The following is a 23,712-nucleotide window of genomic DNA, read 5'->3' as shown; positions in this document are numbered from 1 at the left end:
CTCAGACATGGGTAAGTGCCTAACTAGTTCATGAACTAGTTCTTTCATTTCTGGGTCCTCTTCAGTAGGACCTAAGAGATATGACCGGGACAGTAGATCTGCAATGTACATTTGAGGTCCAGGTAAGTATTTTACCTCTATGTTGTATTTTAGTATTTTTAGCCTCAGTCTGCGTAGAACTGATGAACCTATTTTGTGTACAGGCTTGTTCATTGTGGCAACAAGTGGTTTGTGGTCCGTCATGATTGTGACCTTATACCCATACACATAATTGTGAAATTTTTTCAGGCTAAACTCAATGGCTCTCATCTCTTTCTCTGACTGTGAATAGTTTTGTTCGGCTTGTGTCATGCTTGACGATGCAAAGGCTACAGGTTGTTGGTCCTGCAGTAACACACACCCTAATCCATCCTTGCTGGCATCACATTGAATCACTATCTTTTTGCATGGTGTAAAGTTTGCCAATACTGGTGCATTGGATATCAACGTTTTAATTTCATTAAAAGCATTTTCATGTGTAGGTAGCCACTGATAGCATACATTGTCTGATAAAAGTTGCCGCAAGGGTGCTGTTATGGTAGACATATGCGGAATGAATTGTCGAACATAGTTAAACATTACCATACATCGTTGGAGCTCTTTTTTCGAAGCTGGAGCTTTGAGGTCGACTAATGCTCTTACTCGATCTTGGTCCATACTCATTCCTTGCTTGCTAAATTTGAAGCCTATATATGTAACTTCATTTTTTCTATACTGCACTTTCCTTGCGTTAAACTTGATATTTCTCTCTTCAGCCCTAAGAAGTACTTGTTGCAAGGCTTTATCATGCTCTTCTGCTGATTTTGCATACACAATGAGATCATCCTGATATGCCATCACATTGGGAATATCATTGAAGTTGCCTTCCATTTGTTTTTGAAAAGTTTCGCTAGCACAGATAAGGCCGAAAGGAAGTCTTTTGAACTTGTATACTCCATACGGAGTTGAGAAGCTACACAAATTACTTGATTTTTCATCCAGCTCAATTTGATGATACCCATCTTTTAAGTCCAACACCGTAAAATACTCATTAAAAGCCAATGTTTCAGCAACTTCTGACACGGTTGGAATTAGATGATGTTCTGTGACAATGATTTTGTTTAGCTCTTGTGGATCTAGGCAGAACCTTAGTTCCCCATTTGGTTTCTCTACAGTTACTAACTGATTAATGCAATGTTCCAGTGTTGGATTTTCTACTCTTTCAATCACTTTTCTCTTTTCCATTGTTTCAAGAGTTCTTTTGAAAGTTGGCTTCATTGAACTTGGAATCCTGTGCGGGGGCTCATTAATTAGTTTAGCCTCTTTTCTTATCTTAATTGTGTATGTGCCAGGAAACTTACCTAAGCCTTGAAATATTTTAGAATTGTTTTTCACAAACTCTCTCGTAATGCTGTCTGTAGGCTCTGCCACAATTGACTGTACCTTCTTCACTAGTTCAAGCTGTTCACATCCTTCTAAACCTAGTAGTGGTGTTGTCTGTAAATTTACCACAACAAATTTCAAATCTACCTTTCTTCCCTTCACTTCACATTTGAGTGTGACAGTACCTTCTGGTTTAATTGTAGATCCACCAAATGCTTCCAGTGTTATGTTTGTCTGCTTAATTTTCACTTCTGGTCTTATTTGATCTAATATCTCGCTTGGTATAGTGTTAACAGCTGCTCCTGTGTCCAGTTTAAAATTGATTTTTCTGTTTTCTACCCATACATCCTGTCTCCATTCTTTTGTTGGTTTGGCCCTCAATGAGTCAATTTCTTTTTCTTGTTTAGCCACAATTCCATACATAAATGCAACGTCTTCTTCACTGTCATTATTTTTCTCACTATAATGTTCATTTGTACTAATTTCGTGGATTTGTTGTTCTGTTCGGCACATAGCCGCAAAATGATTATATTTCTGGCATGCAGAGCATTTTTTGCCATAAGCTGGACATTGTCTTGGAGGATGTTTTCTGCCACAATATGAGCAATTTGAAATGCTTTGAAGATGTTTTGGTTGTTCATAGTATCTCGCACGTTCATGTACGTGTTGTTTTTGACTGTCTTGTTGCATAGTTGTCCTAATTGTTCTTTTAGGGTTATATTTTCCTCGAGCAACGGCATCAACTGGAATTGAGGTTGTTTCTTCTCCACCAGTTTGTTTGGTCCTACCTTGGCCCTGTTGCATCTGTGTTGCTTGTTCCCGACTTCTCTCTGATGCCTGACAATGGTTGACTACTTGCTGAAGTGTTGAATCTTCTATTCTCAGGAGACTCTCCCTCAGCGTGGTACTACTTATTCCCACAATAATTCTGTCACGAATCAGGGATTCTTCGAGGTCCCCAAATGAACATGATTTAGCCAGTCTTTTCAGATCAGTGACAAAATGGTCAATAGTTTCACCTTCAGCTTGGCACCGCTGATTAAAAATGTATCGTTCAAATGCTTCATTTTTTTTGGGGGTTGTGTGTTGTTCAAATGCTTGTATCACCTTATCATACTTTGTTTTCTCTTCATTGTTAAGATTGAATGTGTTGTACAGATCAACACCTTCTTGACCTATAATGTTTAGCAACAGAGCTATTTTGATATTATCAGGTTTGTTATCGTTTCCACTGGCAATAATATAAATCTCAAAGTTTTGTTTGAAGGTTTTCCAGTGTGCTGCCACGTTTCCTGAAAGTATCAATGCAGCTGGCAAATTAACAGTTCCCGCCATGTTGAGGTTATGTGACGTTTGCAGTAGCCTGGTGTTCACTTTTTATGGATTGTTTTTTTCTTGTTCTTGTCTTATCGACATATTAATCCGTGCTGTTACTTTAGGTTCACGAGTTCATTTATTTTGTTTCCTCCCGCACTTTCCATTTATTCGGCACTGTGTTATTTATTCTTCTTGATACAATGGTCTTTTACTATTGATCCTACCGACTGCGCCATGTTTTAGTGCCCATTCAGGGTAAGGGCAGACATATAATAATATCACATACACTGCTTCTATTCTATTTATTATCTGTTACCACTTCGTGTTTATCCTAGCTCCATGACACCATCATCACAACTGTCTTACAGTGGCACCAACTTCATGACTACACTACAACAGTAGTTAAATGTTCATTAATCATTTTCTTGTTATTAATAAGTTTTAATTATATGAATAGCTCTTAAATAATCACAATATCTCTTTTGCACTTATTAAATGGTCATAAATTTTGCTACCAGAATTTTGTAAACATTATTTGCAAACTGTAAAATAAATTATAAACACATGACTTTTTGCAGTGATTAGATAATGCTCAATTCAGCATGATAGCTCATCAATAAATTTGTCACTTGGTATTAATTTTCAGGAATAAATGAGATAAAATATAAATGAGGAGAAAACTAAATAACAAGCATGGCATATAAGATCAAGCCTTAAGGTGGGTTTATAGTTGGAAAACTTACGAATTATAAACTCAACCTGTATGCCAAAAGCACACGGTTAAGCGATAGGTATCCAGTTTATGATTGAATTAGTGGTCGCTAATTCCAGCCAATAAAAAGGATGAGAAAGCAGCAATTTTACTCAATTTAATTTTTGTATTCGTAGGTATTCTGCATTTTGAAATGGAATTCTATTTTTAATTGTTGTTAATTAATAATTTGTTTAGTGTAATTTTCATACATAGTGAAATTAGTTATGTACTTCTTGAAAAACCAGACACATGGCTACAATGCATACTAAAAATTGAGGAATTTTAACTTAAATATATAAATACTAGGTCATGTAAAGCTAATATCATGCATTCCATGGTGCCATAAAATGGATTTACAGTAAGGAAATATGTTCATGAATTGTAAATACATATTTAATACACTCGTATATTAGCCAAAATTAACCAGAAACACATCAGAATAATCAATTGCCGATATCTTAAAACAAAATAAATATTTCAAACAGGACTCTTTCTGAGCATTGTATCAGTTCTTAACATGATGCTAGTAATTCTGTATTTCCTACTCTTTCCTACTACAGAATAATCTGCGTTCACAATGAAAAATTATTTCGCGCCAATAACACATTCTACTGTGCTCTGATTAGCGCATCTCTTGATTCTTGAGGAAAAAATATTAAATATAACCGTTGCTGTTAAGTCTTAAGTCATCATATGGTTCGCACATGACCCAGCAAAATTCCTACAAGTCAATCATAAACCATTACACTAGCATACATAGTCATATTAAGTACACAACTAATTCTTAATTCATAATTCTTAATTTACAATCGTAACAACTTTAGGAGGTTTGATTATTCTAAGAGACTATGCACATCCATTCAACACAGCTGGGGGCGAAATGCACACTCGTATACATCTGTTCTTGGAAATGAGCAGCAAGTATTCTCGTCGAGACACAGTGGTGCGAGCCGTCAGCCGCCCTGCCTGAGGGACACGCTCCCGGCCAATGAGGTGGCAGCAGTGGGGCCGGCGGAGCACCCTGAGAAGAATATTGGCTCGCTGCAGCGTTGCTGAAGTAGTTCCATGCCTGCATGTACGGAGACTCTCAGGGTCCAAACCTCAACTCCCTGGCGAGCTTTCTTAATTATTTTCGGGAAGCTTATACAGATGCAGCTTACAAACTTAAGTTTAATCTAACTTTAACTAGGAAGAGCTACACATATCCATGCTCTATCTGGGATTAGAGCCCAGAACTTTAACCACTAGAGATGGCTTTCTCTTCAACCGACTGCGGAACGGAAGTTATCAATCAACACACAGAGAAGCTCGTGATCTGACGTAAAAGTGGTGTCATGTCTGAAACGCACAGGTAACTTAAAAATACTGTGTGATGGTATTCAAACAAAAGTTTAGGTTTCTGAAATAAAAACTCATTTTATTTAACATATACAATTTATTTCCAGAAAATACTGGTAACATGGAATGTTTCAAATAATATGTACACAGCTTTTATTGTAAGCCTTTGTAACAGTAACACCCCACCATAAAGAGTACTTACTTAATCTGACTGCTGTAAGCTATCAGTGAAATAAATAACAAAGACTAGAAATTTATTGCATCTGTTAAAATAATCAGTTTATAACAAAATATATTATTTAACAAAACACTGACTAGCCATGTTCGACCCAACTGTTAACAATACTTTTGTGCTAGAATCTTGCAGGATGTTTGTGTGTAATGTAATACACAGACCTTGTCCTGCTGAGCATTATTCTGAATGTTCCTCTACAGAGTGAGGATTGTGCAGGGTGCTGTATAAATAATAATTTAAAAATGCTAAAAAAAATTCCTTGATTCGAACTTGGAGGCAACAATACTTTAAACTGTGAAAATAAAATGCATATCATTAATGATAACTTGCAACAGTCTGTTAACATATACCGTACCATACTCATAATTTATTCACTGTATTTACATTCACAAAAAAAAAATCTTGCATTCATTATTCACTTAAGTACAAACCTGCATAAATATCTTTAGCAAAAGTACTGGAATATCCACATTATAGACAACAAATTAAGGAGATACTCCAACAAGTGTAACAACTCTCTTTATATGATATGGAAAAAAAAACCTTATCATACATACAGTCAGGATTATCTGGACAATTGATATCAATTGTAAAAAAAAAAAACTACCATCTGGACATTTTGAATAATATTAAAGTATTCACATGCTCAGTTTTGGCAGTACATATATTCCAGAAATTTCTTCTCAGACTAAATGTGTTAAAAAAAGAATCTTTGTTTGCAATTAACGACATCTAAAATTAATTGGTAATTATTTTACGTAAATTAGAATGACTTTTACCAGTAAAGTCACTAGAATATATTTCCAACAATGCAACAGTTTTGTCTTGTACACTTACAAGTCTCAAGGGCTGTAGAGAATGTGTTTCGACACAAACCATCTGTATATAGCTTTCCAATGTCGGATCTGTGGAAGAGAAGTTCAGCCGACCACATTTCAATACTGCTGCCTCATTTGACTCCCTGTTTTCTATTGTAATTGAATATACCCTTCGAATCCAAATATAGGTCTCAAGGATAAAAAATAAAATAATGGCAAGAAACAATCCTTCGAATGTACATGTCATAAACAAAAAATTTCCGAATTGATATAAATCATGATTTTATTTACGTACTTTGGTAGAATTACATATTAAAAGTACGAACTCTTATGAATGGTGATAAGATATGTACGGGAAAGTGCAAATAGTGTTGAATTTTTTAATTTACTAATTTTCCGTCAATGTGTATGTTTTTATTTTTCATTGGATCTCAAATATTTCAAATAATAGATATTCAGTGTATTCAGAGGATTCAGAGCGTTCGCGGGTTCGACTGGCCCGTCCTCGAGGCTGAACTTTTAGTTTTTGTCATTAATTTTTTTAAGAGCTATTTCTAACTCGGTACCTCCCTTGCATTAGTCGTTCTGCCACAAATATTTTCAGCAGATACTCACTCAGTGTAATATCATACGTGTAAAATTATGCGCAAGTGATATTAATTACAAAGACATGCACACCTTTTTACACTCATGATATTACAAGTTAAAGTTTTAGAAATAGCCCTTAAACAAATTCAATGACGGAAAGCTTAAAAAAAAAAAATGAACGCGGCAGGTGAGAGCGACCTTGGGTGTAGCCAAATGAATTACAGATGTTTCACAACCGGCCATTAGAACTACTGTGACGCTTGTCCTGTATGCTGAGAGCTGGAGGGAGCATGGCAGAATGGGTTGAGACTTTTAATTACATAATTTGCTATTGTACTAAAAATTATGCTTCCACAACAAATTTGTTTTTTACTTCTTGTTTTTAAGAATTGCTGACAAATCGAACACCTGTCACTAGAGGGAAGGCACCTGCCATGTGGAATGTGTTTATTACGACAAGGGCAACTCAGCACGTTTTCAAAAGTTAATATTGTTTGTCTGACATTACCGCAAGCTAGTGCTAGTTCGTTACTATGGTTATGTTCATCTATATTCATATACTTTGGTGGATGAAGAACACGCTTTGCACAGGTAACCGGTTATTTATTTCCAAACCAATATTCCGTTAACTTTGACTATATAGGTGCACATTTCAGATGATGTCAGGGATGAACTTTTACTGCACAAGCTGCTATGACAAATAAGAAGAAAACAGTGACAAACACATCATCAGCTCTAGTGAATTGTGTTTCAGTCTATCACTGTACGGCTTCCTTTAACGGTCAGTTATATTGTAAAAGTTTTATTTTATTTCGAGAAAGAATTTCATTTATTATAAACTTATTGTCCATGTATTTGAACATGAGTGCAGGCATGCAATAATATTTCCCTTAACTTCAATCTCAATGAGGAATGAAATGATGCTTCACACTTGCCTGAATTAATATTTCATCCATAAACCGCCTCGAGCAAATCATTTAGTAATATCCACGTCCTAATTAGGTAATTTAGTATTTGCTACACTATGGAAGCACTACTAGGCACTAAAATTATTACAAAATTTACACAGTCACATGTTCAATGGGAAATATTTGAAGTAATATTTATAGTTCTTATAATAACTGAGTGTGGTTATACAAAATCTTGTTTACAAATACAATTTTTTTTTTCCTGCATTTATAAGTCATTGTTGTATGACACAAACGCAAATATTACATTTGAAGTGGGCATGTTTTCAAGGTCATTTATACAATAGGAGTTAGCTACATAAGGTTGTTAAGAATTACTATAACAAATTGTACAATTATAATCCAAGATTGTGGCGTGTGCTAGTTAATTACTGTGGTACTGTTCATTTATATTTATATACTTTTGTGCATGACGAACACACTTCTCACAGGTTAACAGTTTTTTTTATTTCCAAGCCAATATTCCTTTAACTTTGACTACCTATATAGGTGAACAATTCAGATGTTGTCAGTAAATTTTGAATTCTTACACAGTTTTGTGCATCCAAAAGTTAAAACTAAAATTATCATAGCAATTTTTATGCGACATTAGCACATAACCATTAATAAAATGACTTAAAAAAAATTATGAATATAATATCCAATCAGCCATTCCAATAATACACATGACAGAGCCTAACATAGGCTACAATTAATTTGACACTAAAACACCCACTGAAATAAATACTAGTACCTATAAGTATCTATGAGTTTCGGAAAACCAATGTATATTATATCAATATTGTGATATTTAAAAAAAATGTTCACTGAACATTACCACCCAAGACAAAAACACTATCAAATAGATACAACAACACTTTAACCACAGTAATAAATTATGCAAAACTGCAAAGACTAAAGAATGTAAGATAACAGTAATTTATGATTTTTACTTGTAATTTATATTCTTGGTCAATTTCTCTGTAGCAAATTGTTAAGAAAAAATACTCTTAACTGCAAAATATTGTGCAATTGGCTATAAATGGCATCGTAAAAGTTGCAAAAATAAAATTTGTGCTTAAACGACAAATAATTGTACATTATTACTAAATACTTTGCAAACTTACATATGTATTAAGGAGAAAAAATAGTCCCAATTTTTATTTTATTTTCGGCTGAAATCTGAGCGTCAAAGTAGTTGTTACAGTACAATGTAAAACTATAACATCTTCTTCTATTTAACCTGAATTTTTTTTTTTTTTAAAGAATCTCAATCAAAAATAACTGTTTCTAAAAAAAAATACCTCAGGAAATACCTTATTACTTAAAGCAGTGCTAAGCCTTTGAAGTGCTTTTTGTTCTGTGTATTAAATATGTACACAATAACACATTAAAAAATTTTCTCATGCCACTTATTAACGGACTTCTTTACCTGATACCTGATAAAGTAGAGCAGAAAGATCCTGCATATTCTGAGCAAACAAAACCATTTTACTATGAAACACTGCTGCCAACAAATACCTCACTTGATTTCTCCTACACACCTGAGTATAAAAATGATGGATACAGAATATGGACTGGTTAAATCACTCCATCTACAATAGATTTACGTGGAATTTGTCGTATTCAGTCCAGGACAGTGCCCCAAATATAATTGTCTGTGTGCCCATACTTACTTCTGCTGTAAAACAGGAGAATAGGCAGAATTTCATTTCAAGTGGAAAAAAAAAGGGGGGGGGGGGGGGAGGAATAATCACATTTCCTGCTGTTTGCTTTCAAATTATAAATTGGTTATTTGTTTGTGGGAATAATACATTTTTTTTAGGATTTCAGGGGGAGGGGGGATATCTCCCTGCTTCCTCCTTGAAGTTTTCCGACTGTAATAACTTGTTTTCAGTCACATTAAAACAACTCTTACAACAATAATTCGCAAACTCACTTTATAAGATCTGATAAATTATTTATGACATAAGATATAGTAAGTACAAGATTCTCCTGCTTGTTAAAAAAAAAATATTGGCTTGTAGCATTAATTGAAAAATATACTTTTTTTTAACATAATGACTATCAATCATTAGAGAGTGTGGGAAAGTCATTAGTACCTGTCTAAGCAGGTTGAGCACTCTACAGCACACACAGCGAACAATTCATGTCACACTTATTATGCACAAGCAATGACATCAGGATGAAAGCCCTAATCAAAAGGGATGATATTATGTGTATACCCTTCTCCCCTTAAATCTTGTGAAAGAGTTATTTATGGCTCTTGGAACCACACTTTACTTACAGTACCTTCTGTATATATATATATATATATATATATATATGAATTAATTTCACTTCACTGGGGGATATATTTTTTCTGCCAAAAATTGAAATACCACTTAATGTTGTTTTTTTTTTTAAATCCAATTTACTTTCAATTTGGCAAAATATACACAAAATATATGAATTAATTTTGCCAAATTGAAAGTAACTTGGATTTAAAAAAACAAAACAACATTAAGTGGTATTTCAATTTTTGGCAGAAAAAATATATCCCCCAGTGAAGTGAAATCCAGGCTACACCCCTAACAAGGACTGTGGTTGGTTCTGAACCAATGTGGTTCCAACTCAGGGCTGTCAGAATTAACGAATCACTTCTTGGGGCACTGTGAATCCTTTATACAACGATACAACTTTAGTATGGATTATGTTTTCACAGAATATGCAGAATATGCTTGCACTACAGAATATAAATAAACATAGTACCACCTTAGTGATTTATTTTCTGATCACTGACAAAATTTGTATCACAGTGCCCATGCTTAAAAGAAACTATCATTCTTGCATTATCCATCACAGTATTGCTCCAGGGAGTAAGTACCATAACCCATACAGATAAAACCAAACAAGACTACAAAGTCATGTTGTTAACAATGTTGTAACAAGCCAAACAAGGTAGTGCGTGTGACAAAAGACAGTGCAGTCATACGAAAACACATCACATTAACATAAATTGTGTAACATTGTGCGTATAATATTTTGAGATGAAAATACAGAACATATATAAATAATAATTACAAACATTTTCATTTCATAAAAATTTCAAAATATTATTTTATAAATCCATACAAACTACCTACCTACTTACTCTAAGACCACATCATTTTTAATAACAGCCATTACACTGAAGTAAAAATGGAATCTAACCACATCCCTTGCATTAACTTTGCATTTTTGGTTTTTCTAATTGAAATAGTTCCCTGACTAGATATTCTTTCCATTTCTTCTAAATATGGTTCCAATTTTTAAAATGTACATAGTTTTAAATCTAAACCTACTCTTTGTACATAATATTTAATTTTGCATGTAATATGTATTTTACTCGCTAATAAATAGTTATAAATGTTTAAAGATAAAATATTTCTTGTCAGAACAACAGCTAACATCAAAGAAGACAACATTTACTTAAGTACATTGATAAAATATTTATAAATATAAGTTTTAGTTCTTTGGTGCAGCTTTAACACATTTGTATACATGGTACAAAGAAATCATTTCTTAATGAAAACTACTGATAGAACAAAAACACTAAACAAAGGTTTTATATCTTGATCCACCTTTATTTTTATAAGTGCAGGGTATTTTTACTATGTGGTATAAAGAATGAAACATCATGTATTTTCTCCACCATTCAAATTGGGAAGCAGAAAATGTAAATAATCTACATATCATTTATGCAACAAGAAGTCAGTTGCTGTAACATTTAAATATTTCAATGTTAAAAGCTTAATAAAGTAGTTACTTTAAAAATGAATCTTGGAGCTTAAACCCATCCTAAAATTGTTTGAAAAAAATTACATACTATTTGTAAAATCAACAATTGAAAAAAAATATAGATATTATTTCACAGGAAAAGAATTTTATAAACAGCATTCAGTTATGTTAGAGCTATTTGGTTCACTGGTCGGAACTTCTGGCTCATCGGCCAACGTTATTGGGTTCGATTCCCGCCCGGGAATTGTAGAAAATTTCATTCCTTGGCTACAAACTACAAACTAATGTTTTGTGTTTTGTCTGTTTACGGCCATACTGCATAAGGCAGCGGCATTCCATTGCAGAATCATTCTGATTGGTTGGCCATGTTCACCACTTAAACATAATCACTAAATGTTGTTTGGTTAGCAATCACTAGAAATTGAAAATTGTTTTTCAAACCGGGCACATTTATACATATGTAGTTTATTCTTCTATATTAATTTATTCACCAGTTTTTAACAGTAAAATTGGCCAAAATGAATATTTTTACAGTTATAACTGAAAGGTTGGAAATTCCTAAACAGAATGTTTAACTTTCGATAGGGGAATGCAATAAATACACCTCAACTTTATACTAAATTATATGACAATTTTAATCCTACTATTACTCAACTAAATCATATGACCTGAATAATTGAACAATTAAAAGAGGCATTCTGAAATGTTTTAAACTGTAAGATTATGATGGTGTGGGTATTTTATGTTTGAAATATTGTAAATAATTTTAGTTTTGTAAATTTTTGTATGAAAAAATATATTTAATCTTTTTAATTAGAACATTTCAATCTTACCTGAGCTTGTCTGTGATCACAAAAACATAATGATACTCAAATTGCCCCTTGGTTTTACTGTGTAACTTTATAAATAGCGATCCTGAAGTATTTATTCTCAACAGCTTTATTTTACAGATGTATTCAACCCCATTTATGAGTAATAACCTCTGGAAATTGAATTAAGATGGAATTATTATGAGTTGTAGAACATGATTCAGTACATTGCCAGTTGCCAAGCTTAGTACTAAGTAAAAAACATCATCATACATTGTATTGATTAGTATTTTCAAGGTTTTAAAGATCATCTCAATACAGCAAACAATTTTTTTTCATAAATGTTAAAAAAAAAAAAAAAAAAAAATTAATACGTACTACCTACTGCACTTTCCAATGTTTATGCAACTTTACAGAAATGTGTCTAAAACTCTTATACCGCATATTTAATTTCTGCTTTGCAATTTATTAAGCTTCAAAAAGTACATACTTATTTGGTTTTTAAAGCACCACCATTACTTCAGTCGAGTAAACAGAATTGAACTACACAGTCAGAATTAGTTTTACAGTCTACGGGTGGGTTTCGAAGACAAGGGAATGTGTGTGTGTCTATTCGAACCCGTTTTTTCAACCAATTGTATCACTAACTACCATTAAGTGTGTACATGTACATATATACATCAACATATAACAGAAAAACAAGGCGCAAGCTTCAACCACTGGAAAAGTCCCAAGCCTTGCCACTTACTAAATGCAGTGTTGTACGCTTGTCAGTGCAACTCGACAAGCGGCCAATGAGAGAGGCTGACTTGTCGGGTATAGCCTCGCGCTCGGGTGCCCTTCGAGACGACACATTTGAAGGCTGTCTGCCAGTGTTACCAACAGTTGGACGACACATCAAAGTGATCACAGCACAGTCTCAGAAATAATAACAGTGTTCATAGGTTCACAGAGAAACAGCACAAATAGTTTAGTCTATGTTGAAACTAAGAAAAGTGGTTACTTACTACATATGTGAACAATAATCACAATACATATGGTGTCTCGGTACGTTGGTTCCTTTTAATATGTGATGCTTGAAAATTAACTAACTCGTATTCACTCTCAGAAATTTTTCCAGAGTGCTTAACTTAAGAGTGCTTAGTTAACTAAATATATACTAGCTGTAAAGATGTTAAAATATATATATATATTTCACAATGATAACATAATGTTATAGCTAACTAATTAAAAACAATTGGTATGTAAAAAAAAAACATTAAGTGCTGTTATAAATTATATGCAGAAAATGCGAAAAAATATTCTCCCTGGTGAAATGACGTCTTACGTAACTGCCCTGCAGAGAACTTAATTGATTGCTTACTTGGGTGAATCTTACTATGCATAATCTTAAAAAATACACTCCTTTACTTCCATTGGAGGCAGACCCGAATCACTGGGTCTCAGACTCCAGGATTTAAGTAATACTGTAACTCCGCTGCCGTAACCTCATATGCTGAGCCGGGAGCACGTGACTGCGACATCCGGACCTATGCGTTCCTATAACTTGGTTTGTGGGAAGTCAAATTAAAATTGTGACCCCGCCACTTTGTTGGAATCATTGGAAAGGACTGAGTACGCGCTCGGAATTTAAATTAAAATTGAATGCTGGCAACACGGCTTCACGCTGCCCGGTCGAGGTGTGGCTCGCGGGACACACGAGCACAGCAAGGGCACACAGACACAGACACAGACACAGACACAGACACAAGAAGTCACCCACACCGTCGCCGTCCAGAGAGTGGACAGCACTTCTTCTTCGAGGAAGACACATGGGTTCGTTCACACGAGCGCGCTTGCCCTGCCGTCGTCGCACCGAGAGCCCTCTGGGCTGCCGCCCGCACACTTCCCGAACACTGCCTTGCCTGAACACAGCCTCAGCGCTCCCCACAGTCAAGCCGTCCACCTGGGTCCAAACCACCACCACCATTCACATGACAGCTTAATGCACATGGCTAGCACTAAAAGTTTAAACTTTGGTTTTATATCAGACAGTTACAATTTTACAAACATGAAATGATACTACTCCAAAGATGCATTGGAACTTAGCCTACAGATCAGAGACCTTGTCAGCTGTCTCTCTCACAAAACATCTGACTCCAGTGCATGGTTTGTTGAACTGGGTGAACAGACAACACTTGCACCCACGGCTGGTATCAGAGGACGGAGTTGGGAGACAGTTGAAGATGTCGCTGCATTCCAGTGTCGCTGATGGGTACATGTTCGTATCCTCGGTGCAGAAACCATTCACCACTAAGTGGGGAGAGTTTTATGAATAGTGCAGCTGGCAGCACACATCACTAAATACACAAAAGTTGGCGAAAGTGGTAATAATTCTAACTACTGCCCGATGAATGTTGATGGAACTGAATTGTAATCTTGGCATTCAGGCATTCATGCTGGTATTTAGTAAGCTGATGGCATCATATATCAGATGTGAGTTATTCTGATAATAGTTTTATGAACATGTTCCCGAAATTCGCTCATGATTTTGCAATAGGGATATCAAAATGATGTGAACATTGGTGCCAACACGACAGAATCTTGCTTTTGACAACATGAACACATCAATGTGCGTCAATATCCAGTAACAAAAATTTACTTTGAAAACTGATAAAAATTTTTCTGCTTCCAAAATCACATGTTAACAACAGATGTACCAGCAGGCAGGCAGTACATTTCACAGGACAATGATCAGAATTAACCATGCAAGCTGCACTATGCAAACTTAGTGGCACCCACAATTATCTGCCAACAGAACTGTCAAAAAACGTGCATCATGATCACGGTACGTGTGTGAAGTTGGCGCATTGTTGAGGTTGTAAAGTCTCACAGCTCTTTGTGCGTCCATACGTACGGTAAGTGCTCGTCTGCTGGTTTCGACTGTTCTGTGGGCAATGGCGGACAGGAGGCGGGGAAGGGACCCGGCCACGTGGGGCGGGCTTACCGCGTGGGGCCGGGGGCGCGGCTCTTCCTCCACGACACGGCGGTGCAGGTGCCCGGGCCGCGCCACCAGTCGTTCACGTCGCGGTACCACTTGGCGGGGAAGTCGTCGTGCAGCATGGCGCACAGCCGGCAGAAGAAGTACGTGTTGATGAACTCGCCGGTGCCCTTCCAGCGGAAGTACGAGTTGTAGAGGTCGTCGTCGCGGTCGAGGCGGTGCAGGTAGTCGGCCAGCTCCTTGGGCGACGCGAACATGTCCACGTGGATGTAGGAGTGGTGCGGCGCGGCACGCGCGTAGTCCTCGGGCCGCGCGCCCATCACGATGGGCAGCACGTTGTGCCTGCAGCACACCGCATCACAGTCAGCCACACACCCCTCGCCAACTGTGCACGCCGGTGCACATCTCTATGGTCCGACATCCGTCCATCGAGCACGTGAACTGCAGCCAACCAGAGGGCCCCTCCCGACCATCCATCAAAGTTTGGCAAACTCATAGGTACTTTTGACGGATGGATGGATGGATTAGAGCTATGAATTGTTGCTCCAGTATAAATACAGACTTGAATGTTAACAAAAATAGGCCCGGAAATAATTCTAGAACACTGGATCCCTCTAATTTGGAATGCCATCAGGGAATCGTGTGCACAGTACAAAACATACCATACGTAGGGACCGGAAAAATTCGCGGGTTCCATGACCTCTAGGATGAACTTTATAGTTCTACGTACGCTCGGTCAAATGTCACCCTCTCATTGGCTGCTGTCTTGTGAAGATGTCCCAACGTAGTGACCTGTGATTCGATACAGCTTCGGTTGAGGTTTTCTCACTGGCCCAGAGTCGTCCAGGTGAGTTGTGAGCCAATAGCAGAGGCAGCACTGAGGTATAACTATTTGAATTTCAGGCTGTCGTGAAATGAATCCGCGAATTTTTCCGGTCTCTAACCATACGTATGGCTGGTTGTGTATCGTTGCAATATGACATTCCACACAACATGGGTCCAGTGTACCTACTTTTACATGGCAATACAGTAAACAAATCCATCGACAGACGAACTCATTCCTGCGCCTATGTTAGTTGGCATTTATACCTCCTCTACATATCCTGCGTGTGTATCTAAATTAAATTTAGAAGTCTATTTTGATACACATTGAATAAAAGGTCTTCAAACAAGCAATGGGGGTTTCCATATGACGTAAATAAATGGTGTGCCCGTTGGAAGATTAGCAGTCGGACACAGATTGTGGAAACACTGTATTTAGTATCACAGTGGTTTCATAAGAAAAGTTATGTGTGACGAGTCAATCTTACCAAAGTAGGCTCCAAGCTCTGATCATAGCATACTTGGGGTCGAGTCTGATCTCGTCCAAGCAGTTCTAACAGTTTTGCAGTGGAATGAAACTAGTTTCATGTTCAGAGAGTACGAGACTCTTCGACTGAGGATTGCTGGAATAAGGTGTCAATGGCAGTGTTCTCACACTCTCACTTTGTTCAGTTCTCCAAAGTTTTCTCCGTTTTACCTGTGCAGCCAAACGTTTATTCCCTGACTCATTAATAAAATCTTGCAAGCTAACATGAATGTAATAAATTACAAAACTTAACGAAGGAACTTCCAACCACACACAACACATCAAATTGATCATAAAAGTTTTCTTTACACAGCACACAGTTTGATATGTTATCATTTACATCAATGTTATAACACATACTTGATTGTTACTAAGTGAATGTCTACCGAAATTTGATTGTGCTTTTAGTAATTAAATTAACATAAAATTAAAACTGATGGGATTTTGTCTACCATACATGTATTTGTAATTAAAATACAGACAGGTTTCCATACACCATAGGAAAACATTAGTATCTCACGACAATACCCGCAATATCATTGTGTACTCTGAAGAAATTGTCTATCGTCTCGGTATTTATTTGACCCTACTAAAGCCTTTTCCTAAAACTTCTGGATGGGAAATTTTATAATGGTAAGTATAGCTAGGCATAATACTTGGATCAATAACTTTAGTGAACAATATTTTAAAATTACATTTACAAACTAACGAAAAAATAAATCAAACTAATACAGAAAACTTTAAGGGAATAAAAATATATTAAAACAGAAAATGCCGTCTTTGTTTCAACAGTTTTAAGGGCTATTAAATTTTATATCTTATAATGCGTTTAAGCATAGTACACAATTCAATGTCCTCCCTTGAAGTTACGAGTGATTTGTTGCTACAAATATGTTATTTTTTTGTGTAGTTACCCGTGTTTAATTTTAAATTACATTTAGAGTATGTTTGCAACTGTTCATGGCGTAGATCCTCCAGAAATTTAAGAGAGGGGTTTGTTTGCACTTTAAAAGCGTGACTGTGAAACAGGTTTGATGTCAAAACTATGTATTTTGGAAAACTTTCTGCATATTGCATGCATGTTGGTCAAAATTGGGTGGAATACAACATCAATGCACCGTGTTAATAGACGACGTGTCGGTTAAACCCATATGCAAAACTCTCGACCCCCTCCCTTCACCAAAAAAAATTTCCGCGAGCCCCGCCTTGCGAATCCTAGATTCGCGTTCCTACAACTATAATAATACTGCCAAATATATACTGTGTTATCATAATACTGTTTAATGTGCAATTTCTGTTATTTTAAATTAAAAATTGGCATAGCAAAACAAGTGTTGTAAACTTCTGATGGTGTGATTCGGTTCCAGAAGCATTGAGACTTAGTTTTTGCACTGTGACCCCACGATATTTTCTGGGAAGCCTTCTTTTCACAGACGATAGAGCCTAACGCCCGATCGTGTATCTTCGAGATTTTTTTTTTGGTTCGTTGTAAAAGGTCAGGTTAGCTACTTTATAAATACTTTAAAACATTGTGGACGGTTGATTTGGTTAGGATCGCTACATCAAAGATACTGTGAATTCATGTAAACTGTTTCCTAGCCCTGGATAGTTACATATTAAAAAGTTATTTGCTAAGCGACCATAGAATCATTTCACAGTATTTTTTATTGTAGCTATACTTACCTAATATAACCAACCATCCACAATGTTTTAAAGTATTTATAATGCAGCTAACCTATCTTAATCGACCGCAAAATTTGATGCCACACCGGTTTATACAATGAGATATAACGGGGGGAAAAAAAAGCGAGCATGAACTTCGGGGAACTTCGGGTGTGGCTCTCTCGTCTGTGAGTTGAAGGCTTCCCATATTTTGTGCGGAAAATGTGCTGGTGTGAGGGTTTGCGGGCCTGGTGTCGGGGTGGGGAGGGAGCGACTGACCCGAGGCCGTTGACGAAGAACTTCTCGGTGATGTAGTCCTTGCAGTTGGAGTTCTCGAAGGCGAGGTAGAACTTGTAGTCGCGGTCGAGCAGCTCGAAGCACTTGGTGGCGGAGGAGCGCGGGCACTTCTTGGGCCCGCACGCCCCGAACACGTCCACGGAGATGTGCTTCTGCAGCTCGCGCGCGTACTGCAGCCGGCGGTTGCGCGCGCTGCAGTTGGACACGAACCACGCCACCTGCAATTGCACGTGCATCGCAGCATCCACCAGCTCAAATAACAAACACTGGTTGTCTGTGAAGTCGGTTTACGGACGATGGTTTAACGTGACGTCTCAACGAAACATTGATGAAATGATTGAATACTTTTATGAATAAAGTTGTATCATTTTTTATTCTAATAGTAAAAGAATAAATACTTGATATTATACTAGTAATCAGATTTTTAAAATGCACGAATAATTAACCTTTATTGCCGAAATTGTTGCTGCAATAAGCAATGAAAACCACATTAACTTTTCACTTCACTTTATAAACAGTCGAGTGGAAGAGAGATAGATGCGGCGCAAGCGTATATGAGCGTAACGGGACACAGCTTAACGGAACAATGTGCGTAACGGTACACTTTTTCGTGCTTGCAGCCGGCGTTCATCGATTTATTAGACGTTGTCACGTCAAAAATGTAAATGTTCGTTCATTCAATCTTAAATCTCGGAAAGTTCTTCAGCGATTGTTTTGAAATTTTGCCTCAACGCATTCCAATACACACGTGTTTTATATACCTATGTCACAAATGTGGCAGGCGCAAAGATAGATAAATATATAGATAGGTAAATCAGATTATTTTTATTTTCATTGATATAGAGTTACATATATAGAGAGATATATAGATACATGTATATCGAGGAGAGATATAGAGATAGATATATTTATTTATGTAGATAGAGATGTAGAGAGGTATAGAGATATACATAGAGAGATAGATAGAAATAGTAAATTAGGGACAGATTACGAGATGCTTTTATGTGTGTACTTACTACAAACAAATTACACACACACACACACACAGATATATATATATATATATATATATATATATATATATATATATATAAAGACATTGAGGTAATGCAGCGCATGCCGGGCACTAGCTCGTATAAAATAAGAATACATATAAAGAATATTATAAAAACATAAAATATTAAAATCAGTTATATTATAACATAATTCCAATTCAAAAAATATTTAATAAATTTTTTAGGTTAGTATTTAATTATATTTTAATATTTATATATTAATACAAAATTTTGTACTGTTTATGATATAGGTAATACTGAACTTGGATGTTGTACTGTAATTTGTTAGTACATAATGTAATGTTTGTACACGCCAGACAAGAGTCTAGTAAAGAAATAGCCAGCATGGACAGGTTGCGGCCGCACGTGGCCCAGAGAGCGCGCGGTGAGCGGAGAGGGGACCCACCTTGCGCGTCTTGTTGGCGGCGTAGTTGCGGTCGGCGCCCAGCGGGTTCTCCCGCACGGCGTCGTCGTGGTAGGCCCAGCGCTCGTACGGCGCCACGAGGTCGCTGTCGCGCCGGTACGTGGCCGTCCAGTTGAACACGTCGTTGTGCTTCACGTGCTGCGTGTGGTGCGGGCACTCCAGGAAGTACAGGATCCACACCTGCGACACATCCCGCCCTCTCCTGCTCCAGAGCAGTCATCCCGACCCCCCTTGCGCCATTCACGGTCGCGGCGAACATTCACAAATGCTAAATAACAAGTGAAAACAAGCCTAAATCAGCTGACGTCAAAAAAAGGGAGGGGGGGGATTGTCTGATAAGTCTGTTTACGGACCATAATTTTACGTGATAACGTCATAAGAAAACATTAATGAAAAATTGCATACATTTTTAATTTTCAAATATTATTTACAGTTTTTTGAAAATTTAATTTAAATATATTTTTAATATAATCACGAACAATTAGTTATAGAAATAAACTGAAATCAAATCTATACTAATATTATAAAGCTGAAGAGTTTGTTTGGTTGGTTGGTTGTTTGTTTGAACGCGCTAATCTCGGGAACCACTGGTCCGATTTGAAAAATTCTTTCAGTGTTGGATAGTACATTTATCGAGGAAGGCTATAGGCTATATTATATTATCAATAACATTTGGGATCTTAACTAAAAGTCCAATTTAGAATCAAATGCGTTGGAGGGGGTTAGATACAACATGCAGTACACGTACGAAGTGTGTGTTGACAATGCCGCAGGCGCTAGAAGTTTATTTCCTATTGCCTATTAACATTTTTGCCACGCACTAGATGCCTTATCATTCTTATTTTTCCCATACAAGTAAAAAACACCCGTGTGATATTAACAACGAAGCAATCAGAACCCTCATATAGAATACATAGAGATAGTGTGAGGTATATATGTAGATATAAAGAGATAAATACAGATAGAGAGATACATAGATATATAGGACTATAGATGTAGATAGAGATAAATGTATATTTAGAGACATGGAAAGATTATTTGTATATGTGTAACTACTTCAAACATATTACAAAACAAAACTGAATGAGGCATTGCAATGCATGCCGAGCATTAGCTAGATAATGGAATCTTTTCAATATTAGTAATCCCTTATTTTTCAGTTTTTTTCTATATTGCTTTATAGAGTCTAGATTACATACAGACCAGGTAAATAACAATAAACTGGCAGAACAACGTCTGTTCCGATCTGAAAGTGATATAAATTATTTTGCACACTTGACATTCAAATTAAGAAGACAATTACTAACTACATCTGATCTCTAAACAGTTCCCCTTCACCCTGTGTTCTGCCCGGGCAACGCTAGGTATTGCAGCTAGTCAATGTCAATAACTTGTTAATTTCAAATGACGAAATTGGACAAATAAATCAAATTTTTTAAATTGCTGCTTTAAAAAAGCCCGCCTTAACCTGTTTGATATTAAAGATAATTTTCTCGCACGGTGGTTGGCCGGTTCTTGCACGCTCGGTTCAACGGAACGTGACAATGAGTCTGCTTTTTTGTGCGTGCAGCCGGCGTTTATTGATTTATCACGTCAAAAAAAAAAACTAAAAGAGGAGGAATCTCGTCATGAAAAAAAAAAACTGGTTGTCTGTAAAGTCAGTTTACGGACGATAGTTTAACGTGACAACGTCATAACAAAACATTGATGAAATGATTGCATACTTTTATTAATAAAATTGAATCATTTTTATTGAATTATCACTATTTTGTATGGATACAAAGAAGGAGTGAAATGAAATCTACAATTTAATTGATAAATTTACTTTTATTTGCACTCATTAATTCAAATATGTTTATTACTTTAACGAACAGATTATTTTAACTATAACTTTTATACATGTTTGCTATTCAACTTCTTCCAATCTGTGTTATTCTGTTAAGGATAGGACGATGATAGGAAAAGTAGGAAACGAATGGGAGTGTTTCAAGTTTAATGTGCCTCGAAAAAGTCAAATCGATGGTTGTTGCAATCGAGTGGAAGAGAGATAGATGCGGCGCAAGCGTACAATGAGCGTAACGGGACACAGCGTAACGGGACAATGTGCGTAACGGGACACTTTTTCGTGCGCTGCAGCCGGCGTTCATCGATTTATTAGACGTTGTCACGTCAAAAAAAACAGAACAGAACAGAACAGACACGAACGCAGTGAGTGGGCTGCATCTACTGTTATTGTTGAAACTGTCTCGTCGTTGTTAGGTCATTTAGGTTTTTTTTTTGGGTTTAGATTTTAATTTTTTATTTCGTATTTCGAATTTATGAATTTTTTCTCAAGACAAACAGTGCAAAAACTGCAATGGCGTATTTCCAAGAAACTGGATCAAATCTAAATTCTACACTGGAACGAATCATTTAAAGAACGAGGGACCTACGTGCGTCTCAGGCCGAAGCCTACACGCCTATTCGTGCTGGTATTAGCCATTCAGGGAGAGGGTCGCATGCATCGTGTGTTTTGTGCGGGGATTGGCCAGCCATGGCAGTGACGATGCCTTGACTAACTTTCCTCACTCTTGAACTCTATAAGTTGGGCCCAGGTAAAACCTGCATGGACGAAGGGGAAACCCCCGTGCACAGACATGCGGGATGCAATTTGCATGCACGAAGTGTCGGAGAGGATGGTCTGGATGAAGAGTGGGTCAGAGCAGGAAGAGTCTACCATGCGGGGGTCGAGGAACTTGGACTCGTGGTCCGCTTTATACTGTATCCAGGGCTGGGACAGTAACTGCACTTCCTGCCAGCAAACCACACCATGGTTTATACCTTCATGCAACAATAACTAATAATAATGAGGTTTGAGGAGTTTTTACTTCAGATAAACATGAACATTAACCTATTTATTTTTTACCTCTTGTAGTTCATAAGTTATGTGTAAAATGATCATCAACAAATTTAACTTATGAAAATCCTCTTAACCACTGTCATGAGAAACAATACAGACACAAAAAGTACATTAGTCAATATATTAGTAAATTACATGTGCAATCAGCGTGACGGCGCTATGATAGGACACTATGCGTAAGCAAAATATCGTGTTAATGTCAACATGGAGTTTTCACAGCGCGACATTCAGAGGTAAAGCAGTAAAAAAAACAATGCGCGAAGGTTTTTATCAAATAGACATGTTTCAGAGAAATATTTTTAGCGCAAGTTTAATATCACTGTGCGTGAACACATTTCAGAGCTTGCACAGATAAATTTAGAAACCAAAAACCTTGACAATGCACGGATAGTATTGTATTGTCACCAGTTTAGCCATCTTTCGAAAACAACATTCTGACATTCATTTCAGTAAAGTCGTGCATGCGACGCGATGGAAATAGAAAAATATTTCTGATCGGCAGGTCTGTCGCATCCGTAATTTTTCTCGCGTTGACGTCACAGAAGTGCCGAACCTTAACGGTGAAGCTGGAGGCACAATGCCACGACGAACATGACACTACAAACCCGAAAAAAACCGTCTTACAGCATTCCAGCACGACATATTTAATAGAGTAAGGTCACAATACCACGACAAGCCACGACACGTCTATAAAATGCAGTACAGAATGCGCTTAAAACAGTGTAGAAGAGAAAAGAAACATGCTACATCAGACCACGCTTTTTCTTTTTAACGCAAAACAGTTTTTTAAGGCTTCCGTACTAAGGTCCCGCCAGAGTTAACGATGAAACGCTTTCGTTGTCACCAAAAATGTTAATATATCTCGTGAATCAAGGGTTGTATCGCCAAGTGTTGTACTTATTCTGAAAATAGACCACTGTACGTTGCCTATTAGTGCAATCATGCCATCGTGTGCCTACGTCATTGAACCGGGAAGGGAAGGCGGATTTGAAACAAAAAGAGCCACGAAATTCATTCTGCACGACAATCAATTAGACATGACTCCGCAACGGAAAGGGTTACACGTGTTAATTGTGCGTCG

General features: G+C 36.8%; 1 protein-coding gene across 3 annotated transcripts in view; it reads right to left on the bottom strand.

The window, feature by feature from the left end:
* Positions 1-4,887: 4,887 nt before the first annotated feature.
* Positions 4,888-23,712, bottom strand: part of LOC134541661 (glycoprotein 3-alpha-L-fucosyltransferase A) — a 211,148-nt gene continuing 192,323 nt past the window's right edge. For all 3 annotated transcript variants that reach the window (XM_063385263.1, XM_063385264.1, XM_063385265.1), the window contains 4 exons: positions 19,715-19,912; positions 18,236-18,471; positions 14,953-15,288; positions 4,888-13,911 (listed from right to left, as the gene is read on the bottom strand). In XM_063385263.1, the coding sequence (XP_063241333.1) occupies positions 13,899-13,911; positions 14,953-15,288; positions 18,236-18,471; positions 19,715-19,912 (783 nt within the window). In that variant the 3' untranslated portion in view covers positions 4,888-13,898. The remainder of the gene's footprint in view (positions 13,912-14,952; positions 15,289-18,235; positions 18,472-19,714; positions 19,913-23,712) is intronic.

The sequence above is a fragment of the Bacillus rossius genome (genome assembly GCF_032445375.1).
Source record: "Bacillus rossius redtenbacheri isolate Brsri chromosome 4 unlocalized genomic scaffold, Brsri_v3 Brsri_v3_scf4_1, whole genome shotgun sequence".
NCBI lineage: Eukaryota > Metazoa > Arthropoda > Insecta > Phasmatodea > Bacillidae > Bacillus > Bacillus rossius.
Note: the sequence above shows the minus strand (reverse complement) of the source record. Positions and strands in the feature narration are given on the sequence as shown.